Source organism: Salmo salar, chromosome ssa18, assembly GCF_905237065.1.
Source record: "Salmo salar chromosome ssa18, Ssal_v3.1, whole genome shotgun sequence".
NCBI lineage: Eukaryota > Metazoa > Chordata > Actinopteri > Salmoniformes > Salmonidae > Salmo > Salmo salar.
Window position 1 is genome coordinate 62,952,472 of NC_059459.1, and position 12,462 is coordinate 62,964,933.

Below are 12,462 nucleotides of genomic sequence, written 5' to 3' on the forward strand. Positions count from 1 at the left end.
CCCACTGTAAACACCAAACCCCTGGAGTTTCCTCTGTTCCTCTGGCAAGAGGCAAAGCAGAAACGGCATGACAGACCGCAGGCTCTGGTCTCCTGGTCTCCTGCCATTTGGCTGCCTGCGGTAAACAATGACAATACTGCCAGAGTGCTAGCAGTTAACCCCTCTTTGACCCAATCGCCACCTTTCCCTGTTAAGTGGGTGTGGCCACCTCTCTCAGCTCTAATTGAATAACGACATCATGATTAATGCGTTAATTGATCATCTGCGTTTCGGATGATGAATGTTTTTCATTCTCTCTCTCGTTCCTTTTTTTCTGTATTGGTCTTACTGGTTGGATTGTCATCATGAACACAATTAACATGCTCCCCACCTACTCCTTCGCTTTGAACTCTTGACCTTTCACCATATCTCTCCATCTCCCTCTCCCACACAACCTACAGCCATGTAATTGTGCCTCCCACGCCCAACAAAGGCCCTGTCAGCCCCACTCCCTCCGTCCCAATGTCTGACCTTGGACCTTTGCTCTATCCTCACCTTCTCTCCATCTTTTTCTCTGTTTATCTTGCGCTAATGGTTAAGACATTAGGCTGGCAAGTGGGAGACCCAGGTTCAATTCCCACATGGTAAATATCCCCAGTGTTACGCAGGTTTTGCTGACGTTATTTTCTGTCTATGTACCCACAGCCTTCAGTCGAGCTCCCATCCCCATGGCGGTGGTGAGGAGGGAGCTGTCGTGTGAGAGCTACCCCATTGAGCTGCGCTGCCCGGGCACCGACGTCATCATGATTGAGAGTGCCAACTACGGCCGCACCGACGACAAGATCTGTGACGCCGACCCAGCGCAAATGGAAAATACACGCTGCTACCTTCCCGATGCCTACAAGATCATGTCCCAGAGGTAAGAATCTAGACCTCTATATACAATGAGCTCCAAACGTATTGGGACAGTGACCCATTTGTTGTTGTTTTGGCTCTGTACTTACATTTACATTCAGAGCGACTTACAAATTGGTGCATTCACCTTATGATATCCAGTGGAACAACCACTTTACAATAGTGCATCTAAATCTTTTAAGGGGGGGGGTTAGAAGGATTACTTTATCCTATACTAGGTATTCCTTAAAGAGGTGGGGTTTCAGGTGTCTCCGGAAGGTGGTGATTGACTCCGCTGTCCTGGCATCGTGAGGGAGCTTGTTCCACCATTGGGGTGCCAGAGCAGCGAACAGTTTTGACTTGGCTGAGCGGGAACTGTGCTTCCTCAGAGGTAGGGGGGCCAGCAGGCCAGAGGTGGATGAACGCAGTGCCCTTGTTTGGGTGTAGGGCCTGATCAGAGCCTGAAGGTATGGAGGTGCCGTTCCCTTCACAGCTCCATAGGCAATCACCATGGTCTTGTAGCGGATGCGAGCTTCAACTGGAAGCCAGTGGAGAGAGCGGAGAAGCGAGGTGACGTGAGAGAACTTGGGAAGGTTGAACACCAGACGGGCTGCGGCGTTCTGGATGAGTTGTAGGGGTTTAATGGCACAGGCAGGGAGCCCAGCCAACAACGAGTTGCAGTAATCTAGACGGGAGATGACAAGTGCCTGGATTAGGACCTGCGCCGCTTCCTGTGTGAGGCAGGGTCGTACTCTGCGAATGTTGTAGAGCATGAACCTACAGGATCGGGTCACCGCCTTGATGTTAGTGGAGAACGACAGGGTGTTGTCCAGGATCACGCCAAGGTTCTTAGCACTCTGGGAGGAGGACACAAGGGAGTTGTCAACCGTGATGGCGAGATCATGGAACGGGCAGTCCTTCCCCGGGAGGAAGAGCAGCTCCGTCTTGCCGAGGTTCAGCTTGAGGTGGTGATCCGTCATCCACAATGATATGTCTGACAGACATGCAGAGATGCGATTCGCCGCCTGGTTATCAGAAGGGGGAAAGGAGAAGATTAATTGTGTGTCGTCTGCATAGCAATGATAGGAGAGACCATGTGAGGACATGACAGAGCCAAGTGACTTGGTGTATAGCGAGAATAGGAGAGGGCCTAGAACAGAGCCCTGGGGGATACCAGTGGTGAGAGCGCATGGTGCGGAGACAGATTCTCGCCACGCCACCTGGTAGGAGCGACCTGTCAGGTAGGACGCAATCCAAGCGTGGGCCGCGCCGGAGATGCCCAACTCGGAGAGGGTGGAGAGGAGGATCTGATGGTTCACAGTATCAAAGGCAGCAGATAGGTCTAGAAGGATGAGAGCAGAGGAGAGAGAGTTAGCTTTAGCAGTGCGGAGAGCCTCCGTGACACAGAGAAGAGCAGTCTCAGTTGAATGCCCAGTCTTGAAACCTGACTGATTAGGATCAAGAAGGTCATTCTGAGAGAGATAGCAGGAGAACTGGCCAAGGACGGCACGTTCAAGAGTTTTGGAGAGAAAAGAAAGAAGGGATACTGGTCTGTAGTTGTTGACATCGGAGGGATCGAGTGTAGGTTTTTTCAGAAGGGGTGCAACTCTCGCTCTCTTGAAGACGGAAGGGACATAGCCAGCGGTCAAGGATGAGTTGATGAGCGAGGTGAGGTAGGGGAGAAGGTCTCCGGAAATGGTCTGGAGAAGAGACGAGGGGATAGGGTCAAGTGGGCAGGTTGTTGGGCGGCCGGCCGTCACAAGACGCGAGATTTCATCTGGAGAGAGAGGGGAGAAAGAGGTCAAAGCACAGGGTAGGGCAGTGTGAGAAGGACCAGCGGTGTCGTTTGACTTAGCAAACGAGGATCGGATATCGTCAACCTTCTTTTCAAAATGGTTGACGAAGTCATCCGCAGAGAGGGAGGAGGGGGGGGAGGGGGAGGAGGATTCAGGAGGGAGGAGAAGGTAGCAAAGAGCTTCCTAGGGTTAGAGGCAGATGCTTGGAATTTAGAGTGGTAGAAAGTGGCTTTAGCAGCAGAGACAGAAGAGGAGAATGTAGAGAGGAGGGAGTGAAAGGATGCCAGGTCCGCAGGGAGGCGAGTTTTCTTCCATTTCCGCTCGGCTGCCCGGAGCCCTGTTCTGTGAGCTCGTAGTGAGTCGTCGAGCCACGGAGCAGGAGGGGAGGACCGAGCCGGCCTGGAGGATAGGGGACAGAGAAAATCAAAGGATGCAGAAAGGGAGGAGAGGAGGGTTGAGGAGGCAGAATCAGGAGATAGGTTGGAGAAGGTTTGAGCAGTGGGAAGAGAGGATAGGATGGAAGAGGAGAGAGTAGCGGGAGAGAGAGAGCGAAGGTTGGGACGGCGCAATACCATCCGAGTAGGGGCAGAGTGAGAAGTGTTGGATGAGAGCAAGAGGGAAAAGGATACAAGGTAGTGGTCGGAGATTTGTAGGGGAATTGCAATGAGATTAGTGGAAGAACAGCATCTAGTAAAGATGAGGTCAAGCGTATTGCCTGCCTTGTGAGTAGGGGGGGAAGGTGAGAGGGTGAGGTCAAAAGAGGAGAGGAGTGGAAAGAAGGAGGCAGAGAGGAATGAGTCAAAGGTAGACGTGGGGAGGTTAAAGTCACCCAGAACTGTGAGAGGTGAGCCATCCTCAGGAAAGGAACTTATCAAGGCGTCAAGCTCATTGATGAACTCTCCAAGGGAACCTGGAGGGCGATAAATGATAAGGATGTTAAGCTTGAAAGGGCTGGTAACTGTGACAGCATGGAATTCAAATGAGGAGATAGACAGATGGGTCAGGGGAGAAAGAGAGAATGTCCACTTGGGAGAGATGAGGATTCCAGCTGGCTCGATGCTCTAGGGGTATGCGAGAACACGTGGGCAGACGAAGAGAGAGCAGTAGGAGTAGCAGTGTTATCTGTGGTAATCCATGTTTCCGTCAGCGCCAGGAAGTCTAGGGACTGGAGGGTAGCATAGGCTGAGATGAACTCAGCCTTGTTGGCTGCAGACCGGCAGTTCCAGAGGCTGCCGGAGACCTGGAACTCCACGTGGGTCGTGCGCGCTGGGACCACCAGGTTAGAGTGGCAGCGGCCACGCGGTGTGAAGCGTTTGTATGGCCTGTGCAGAGGGGAGAGAACAGGGATAGACAGACACATAGTTGACAAGCTACAGAAGTGTTGTTTCTTGTATTATTGTCTCTTGTGTCTTTAGAGAACTGTTTCACTTTGATATCCTTTTTCTTCTGTCCTGATTTTCTCTTTCTTTTCTTCTGTTAACCTCTATGGGCTAGGTGGGACGCTAGCGTGCCACCCGTGGTGCACTCCATCAACAGCAGGTGCATTTCAAGAGCGGCAAATTTGAATCCAAATAAATGTCAAAATTCAAATTTTTCAAACATACAACTATTTTACACCCTTTGAAAGATAAACATCTCCTTAATCTAACCTCGTTTTACGATTTCAAAAAGGTTTTACGGCGAAAGCATAAATTTAGAGTATGTTAGGACAGTACATTTACAAGAGTTGTATGTAATGTTTTGTCAATTCAAAGACAGGGTCACCAAAACCATAAAACCAGCTAAAATGATGCACTAACCTTTTACAATCTCCATCAGATGACACTCCTAGGACATTATGTTAGACAATGCATGCATTTTTAGTTCTATCAAGTTCATATTTATATCCAAAAACAGCGTTTTACTATGGCATTGATGTTGAGGAAATCGTTTCCCTCCAATAACCGGCAGTCAAGTCAGCGTCACAAATTAAATAATTAAAATTAGAAAACATTGGTAAAATATTATATTGTCATTTAAAGAATTATAGATTTACATCTCTTGAACGCAATCAACTTGCCAGATTTAAAAATAACCTTACTGGGAAATCACACTTTGCAATAATCTGAGCACTGCGCCCAGAAAAATACGGCGTTGCGATACAGACTAGACGTCATGTTGGGGAGATCTAAAATCGAAAATACTATGTAAATAATCCATTACCTTTGATTCTCTTCATCAGATGTCACTTCCAGGTATCACAGGTCCATAACGAATGTAGTTTTGTTCAAAAAAGCTCATCATTTATGTCCAAAAATCTCCGTCTTGTTAGCACATGATCTAAGCCAGCCGGACTTCTCGTCATGAACGAGGGGAAAAAATATATTTACGTTCGTTCAAACATGTCAAACGTTGTATAGCATAAATCATTAGGGCCTTTTTTAACCAGAACATGAATAATATTCAAGGTGGACGAATGCATACTCTTTTATAACGTATTGGAACGAGGGTACCCAACATGAACTCGCGCGCCAGGTGTCTAATGGGACATCATCGTTCCATGGCTCTTGTTCGGTCAGATCTCCCTCCAGAAGACTCAAAACACTTTGTAAAGGCTGGTGACATCTAGTGGAAGCAATAGGAAGTGCCAAAATATTCCTCAGCCCCTGTGTTTTTCAATGGGATAGGTTTAAAGGTAATACAACACATCAGGTATCCACTTCCTGTCAGAAAATGTCTCAGGGTTTTGCCTGCCAAATGAGTTCTGTTATACTCACAGACACCATTCAAACAGTTTTAGAAACTTTAGAGTGTTTTCTATCCATATATAATAAGTATATGCATATTCTAGTTACTGGGTAGGATTAGTAACCAGATTAAATCGGGTAAAAAAAAAATATCCAGACGTGCAAATGCTGCCCCCTAGCCCTAACAGGTTAACTAGATATTCTTTGTTGTTCTTCGTTAGCTAGCTAGCTTCTTCCAAAAGAGTCCCTAGCAACTGCTTAGCAACTGGTAAACAATTCAGCTAGCTAAGATAACTACAATTTTATGAAAAATAGTTATTTCTCAAAAGCCTATCTTCTTTGTTTGTTGCTTGTTTTTTCTCCTATTCAGTCTTGCAGTTTTCTTTTGCTTTTTTCCGATGTACTTCACTCTAAATACCATGTAAATTTCAATATTTGTAGGAGCTCATTTTTCAGCTGCTGCTGCTGAAATTGGAGTTCCGGAGTACTTCAGGACTTTGAATTTTGAAATGATACAATGATCGAGGTTAAAGTGCAGCTTTAATTTGAGGGTATTTTCATCCGTATTGGGTGAACAGTTTCGAAATTGCAGCTCTTTTTGTACATAGTCCCTGCATTTTAGGGAACCAAACGTATTGGGACAAATTCACTTATGCATTAAAGTAGTAAAAAGTAAAACATGTAGTCCCATATTCACAGCACGCAATGACTACATCAAGCTTGTGACTCTACAAATTTGTTGGACTAATTTGCTGTTTCTTTTGGTTGTGTTTCAGATTATTATTATTATTATAGAATGGTAAATAATGTATTGTCATTTCGGAGTCACTTTTATTGTAAATAAGAATAAAATATGTTTCTAAACGCTTCTACATTAATGTGGATGCTATCATGACTATGGATAATCCTGAATGAATTGTGAATTATGATGAGTGAGAAAGTTAGACACACAAATCAAACCCCAAAGATATGCTAACCTCTCACCATTACAATAACAGGGGAGATTGTCTCATTGACACCTGCCCCAAGTACTGCCGTTGCAATTTTGGTTACCTTTTATTGAGCCTTTGTCTGGGGTTGGCAGGGCAGAGTGGGGGGGATTTCATGAACTAACTTTGTCCATTCAGGGGAACACGTCCTCATTGAAAATAATACACAATTCTCCAATGCTGATAATTTGTGTTCCATTTACATTTCTGAATTAAGTTTAATTGTAGATGGAATTGACCCTTCGCTAAGCCCCACCCCAGAATGTTGGGCAACCAATTGCAGTGCTCCAATGGATAGCAACTGCTGTCAAGTCCAACACCTCAGACAAGCTCACGTTTATATTGCATGAAAGCCAGTAAGGGCTATGGCAAAAACTGAATGTTTTCTTCAACAACAAAAAAAAGGCTAAATAATTGAACAGTGCATCAGGGGTACTTGCTACTCTGATTCCAGAGCCTCTTGATGGAGTATTTTTCGAATCTGAATATGGATCCAAATGTTTGAAGAAATCCAATACCAAACACTCCTTTGGATTCCTGTCCGGCGGCAAAACGTCCTTGTTTTGAGTGGAAGCGGTCAAGAATTCTGTAGTGTTCTCCAATTGCAATTGAACACTATAAATCCCTGTCTTGGCTGTAAATTCATACCACAAATACATTTGACCTGTGATAAAAATGAATGTTGATTTGAATATATTATCTCTTATTTGTCGACATAAAGATTTTCTTGGTGAGCTCCCCTGCCAGGCCTAAGCGCTTTGTTCAGAGTTATGGCTACATTGTGGGGATACCAGGAAATGGAGGCCGATTTGTCAGTGCAGACAAAGAGTATACAGTACTTTGACAGTGATTTAAGAGATTGTACACATAATTTGAGGATTTACATTAAGCAAATGTACACAGATCACACAGGCTTTGAGCATACTGTACATGCAGCCAATGTGTTCGATTTAAGAAAAGTAAGCACATTCATCGTTGTTTTTTTGGTTGTGGTATGATGATCCTTATACACAGATCTTATAGCTCTGTGTTGAGTAACTAAGTACTAGTAAGGAGAGATGGTAGACCAAGGTTGTCTGTCAAACCATTTTCCATAGATACACAGCATGATTTGGTTCAAGCCCCCTTTAAAAGCTGCAGAAATGTACCAGGATTTGTAGTGCTTGTCATGATCACGTCCTCATGAATACTGTAGGTTACGAGCACTCCACCGAGATAAGGTTTATCTAAATTGCTATTCAGTGTTGACACGTCCTCGTTTTCCAAACCCAGTGTTCCATGTGCTGCTTTGAGAATACTAATGACGTTCTGCACATTACCTAACTGCCTTTCCCTCCACTTTGAGTGAATGGCACGACAAAGATGAGATACTCTGGTGTTGAAAAGTAGGGATAAAAAGGTAGGTCTAAACACCACTGTCAGATAATTGATCCACCCCATAGCATCTCCCTTGTCATCCCTCCTGCACCTCCCACTCAGAACAGTAATCCCTGGCGGAATGAATCGAACTGGAGATGAGGAAGAAACAGAACAACAAAAAAGACAACCAGAAAAAAAGAACAGCGGCAGGGAAGTGCACCTCTCTTTACCATCACAGAGCTAGCGGAGAGCAACTCACAAAAGGTAAACGGCAAGTGAAACCTGATTCAGAGCGAGCTCTTATTGTATTTGAGGCAAAATTTGGCAAGTGGATAAAGGTTGTGGGTGGTGAGGGGGGCTCGGAGAGGGTAGAGTCCTGAGATATTTGTAATACTAGCAACATGGCTAACACATTAGCATGTGAAGAGGCCTGTGCGAGGGGTTAGCATGCAGGAAAGCGCGATGGAAGTGCGGCACTCCCGGCTGCAACCAAGCTCCCACAGCTGTTGCTAGGAAACTGGTAGCTAAGCTCATAATAAAACAAAACAAACAGAAACTAAACAGAAACAAAAACTCTGAAAAAAGTACGTTCAAAGGTGAGGGATAATGCAGAGGTTGGCACGAGATGAAAAGCGGGCCCGAAAATTGCTCGCTCTGCATTTTGTTTGTTGGATTCATCTGATTTCCCTGAAAGGATAATGTGGGGAAAAATACATGCAGAAGAAGAATGGACCGCTCATCACACCGTTGCAGACTTTGACATACTTCAAAGCAAATCACAGTAATTATTCTTTGCTACGCTTTTTTCCTGATTACAATTGACTGGCTTTGATCAAATTATCACATAACATAATGCATTAGCATAGTGTTCAGACTAGGTATATATGTTATAACAAATAGAAAACAGCAGCCAAACTCTCACTAATATTTTTTTTCCAGTGATTGTTTTCATATATTTCTTTAGGTCTATCCATGAAAAGGATATTGGTTTCCTTCACTTTGTTGGCTACTGGCTTTGGTACACAATGTCCTCCAAACTAAATGGGCATTGGCACTGGCATACAGACCAGCGACTGAGGCACACTTCCCTGGTATTTGATATCCTACCCTACTTTGCCTATGCCTCCCTCTCCCCCCTCCCACTTAATGGAATGTTCCTCCTTTGGGATTTCTTTCTCTTTTTTTTCCAGCCCATGAGCCACCTGTCTTCCCTGCTGGCAATGGCTAAGTCATTTTGACGGGCATGGTCTGGGTATCATTCACAGCCAGTTAATAGGACGAACCAGGCTGCAAGCTCAAACTCTAAGCCACAGGCTAGCATCCATCATCAGAAAAATACCCATCCATGTCACCAAGCCCGCTATCCGTCAATACACATTTAGCTAGCTCAACGTACTTTTCCTCCCTTCGGAAGAATGGAATGAAACACCCCCCATGGAAAGACGGGTTGCTTACTAAAAATCCCATCGGCGTACAGAGTCTCTTCTAGCAAGGTGTTTGGTTCCATTACAGTCTTTTAAGCGAGGTCTAATAGCTTATGCCTGAGTGATAGCATGCCGCCGCGCCAGTGAGTGCCGTAATGCATCTCAAAATGAAAGCTGTCTCCCCACCATGCCCCCGACAGGATGAATGGCTCTGAGTCATTACTGATGCTCCCGCATGCGGTGGCCATTACGTGTCTGGAAAATCACAGCCACTCAAAGACGTGTCACCTGCGTGTGGGGCCGGGTTGCGACTGGAAGGTGGCTAATGATATTGTAATTCAACCAATGCAACCGGGACTAATTTGATGTAATTGGTGGCAATTACCACATTTTAGTCCACCTACACTTCCCAGTGAAAGTTCGCTGTCAACTAGGCCTGTATATCGAGTGTTTTTAATTTTTTATCTACACAGGGTTTATTTTTTGGGGGCCTCTGGAAATCTCTCCTCAATAAACTGCAGTGTAGCTAGATTATTCATCAGAAGTGCTTCCGCCTGCAGCAGGGTGCTCTCATATCAATCAGGCTCTATCTCGACAACGTGCAGGCGACGCACCGTACTTCAAAAACAAACGGCGACGATATCGAACAACAACAGCCTCTGCCGTTTTCTCATCAGCGACCCAGCGCCTTTCCTCTTTTGTGTTCTCCCTTTCTTTCCCCTGAGGCGTTGTGGCCTTCACGGCCAGTAATTACCGGCGATATCAAAGTCATATATCACCCGGCATCTCTGCAGACCTCGCCGGGTACCGTAAGGGAACGCCTGATAGGCTGATAGCATTGTGTCACGCCCGTGTATGATCCCCCTTGTATGAGAAGAGGGTCATAAAGGAGACTCGTCCACTCCCCTCTTCCCCCCCATTTCTATCCCTTTGTCTCTGAAGTTTTCATCTCCACCATCGCTTTTGGGCCTTGATTGGATATCTACTGCTGATTCTGTCTCTACACAGGAAAGGGTCTCGCCTCTCATCAGCCAAGTGCTGTTTAGTGTTTGGCCATCCTCTTGTTGAGACAAACACTCTGAAAATGTGAAAGAAGTACCGTGTTGAAACGTGTTATAATAAGGAAAAAGTGCTTTTGTGCTAGATGCTTTTTTTCTTTTAACTAAATTGACTCCAGTGTGTTTTGATTTTACACTAGTTCCCAGTAATTCAGATGGATATTTACCAACAGGTTGAGTGTTGAGTATTGCATTATATACCACTGGGGATTTGAAGCAACAGCAGGTCAATAGTTAACTTATTTTACAAGTATAACATCGTCGTTTTTTGGGGCTTTATTCACTTTGTCAAATGCAGGCTAGAATGTATGAAACAAGCAAAACATAATTAAAACTTAAAATTCCTCATCAAAGACAGAGAGGTGGGGGAGAGAAAGCGAGCACAGGGAAGAATCTTACTCCCTCACCATTGAGCTTGCAATCCGGTCAAGTTTCCGTCATTCTTGGCATTTGACCTACTTCAGGGTTTAAGGATTTGATGAGAGATTTACATTAAAAAGAAACGATTACTTTAAGATTCCCTTCAGTTCCTATGCCCTTCCTCTTTCAAATCATTTGACTTAACTGTTGTGATGTCGTAAGCGTACATTTCACTGGCGGGATAGGCAGACTCTCTTTCAACACGGCCAAATATCCAACCAAGTGGATATTCTGTTGTTTTCATCATTATCATAATTCGTTTTGGCATTTCTGTTTCTCAAGTCACATTTGTTGATGCACATTCTTGTGCATTTGTTCCTTGATCTATGCATTTTTTCATTGTTTCAGCAAATGCTTATGGAGCTCATGGAATGTGACTGTATACAATATACTATTAGTACAAGCTAGAGGGGTATTCAGAGTCTTTATTTACAATCACTGGTGAAATGCTTAAATGCTAGTAATATTTTGAGAGAATGTTTACAGTACCGAAGCACAAACCAAATGGAATGTCCTTACACAGAGAGATAGATCAGCCCTAGTTGGCCCCAACAACGAGCTAGACATCAGCCGGACACGAAGGACTCTGCAGTTCTCTCTCTACTTTATACCCCATTGCGTATTAATTATGTTGCTTGCTCATATCTCTCTCGACCCTTTTGCTCATAGAAGTTTGCCGAACATTTATTTTGCTCTTCACTACATTTTTTTTATGCCAATTCAATTTTGGCCATTTGATGACTTGGCGATATGGAATAGACGAGCGAGCATAGTGTAACAGGAGTTCGCCGAGCTGAAGCGGGATAATGTCTCATCGAAGATCAATTGGCTGTCTCTGACAAAAAGTCACCTCCTTAAAAAAGGCTTTGGGCGTTTTGCCAGCCTTTAGTGCCTTCAGCAAGTATTCATACCTCGTGACTTTACAAGTTTTGTTGTGTTACAGCCTGAATTCAAACTCTATTAAATACCTGTTTTCTTTCATCCATCTAACCACAATAGCCAATAATGACAAAGTGAAAACATGTTTTTAGAAATGTTGGCAAATTCATTGAAAATGAAATACAGAAATATCTCATTTAAATAAGTATTCACCCCCCTAAGTCAATACATGTTAGAATCACCTTTGGCAGTGATTACAGTTGTAATATTTGCACATTATTCTTGAAAAAAATCTTCAAGCTCTGTCAAGTTGGTTGTTGAAAATGGCTCGACATTTTCATGTCTTGTCATAGATTTTCAAGTCATTTTTAGTCAAAACTGAGCTAGGCCACTCAGTAACATTCAATATCATCTTGGTAATCAACTCCAGTGTATATTTGACCTTGTGTTTTAGGTTATTGTCCTGCTGGAACATGTATTTGCCTCTCAGTGTCTGGTGGAAAGCAGACAACCAGGTTTTCCTTTAGGAATTTTCCAGCGCTTAGCATAATTCCGTTTCTTCTTATTCTAAAAACTTCCTAGTCTTTGCCGACGACAGCATACCACGATGACAGCCACCATGCTTGAATGGATTTGGATTTGCCCCAAACACAACTTTGTATTCAAAACAAAGTTAATTTCATTGCCCCGTTTTTTTCTGTATTACTTTATTGCATTATTGCAAACACGATGCATGTTTTGGAATATTTGTATTTGTCATTTTATGTTAGTATTGTGGAGTAACTACAATGTTGTTGATCCATCCTCAGTTATCTACTATCACGGCCATTAAACTCTGCAACTGTTTTAAAATCACCATTGGCCTCATGGTTAAATCCCTGAGCGGGTTCCTCTTTTCCTCTGGAAACTGAGTTAGGAGGCCTGTGTCTTTGTAGTGA

The 12,462-nt window shown here is 44.2% G+C and overlaps 1 protein-coding gene across 14 annotated transcripts in view; it reads left to right on the forward strand.

The window, feature by feature from the left end:
- LOC106577626 (adhesion G protein-coupled receptor L3) overlaps positions 1 to 12,462 on the forward strand; it is a 329,820-nt gene that overhangs the window by 131,728 nt on the left and 185,630 nt on the right. For all 14 annotated transcript variants that reach the window (XM_014155901.2, XM_045701384.1, XM_014155886.2 and 11 more), the window contains one exon: positions 685 to 898. In XM_014155901.2, the coding sequence (XP_014011376.2) occupies positions 685 to 898 (214 nt within the window). The remainder of the gene's footprint in view (positions 1 to 684; positions 899 to 12,462) is intronic.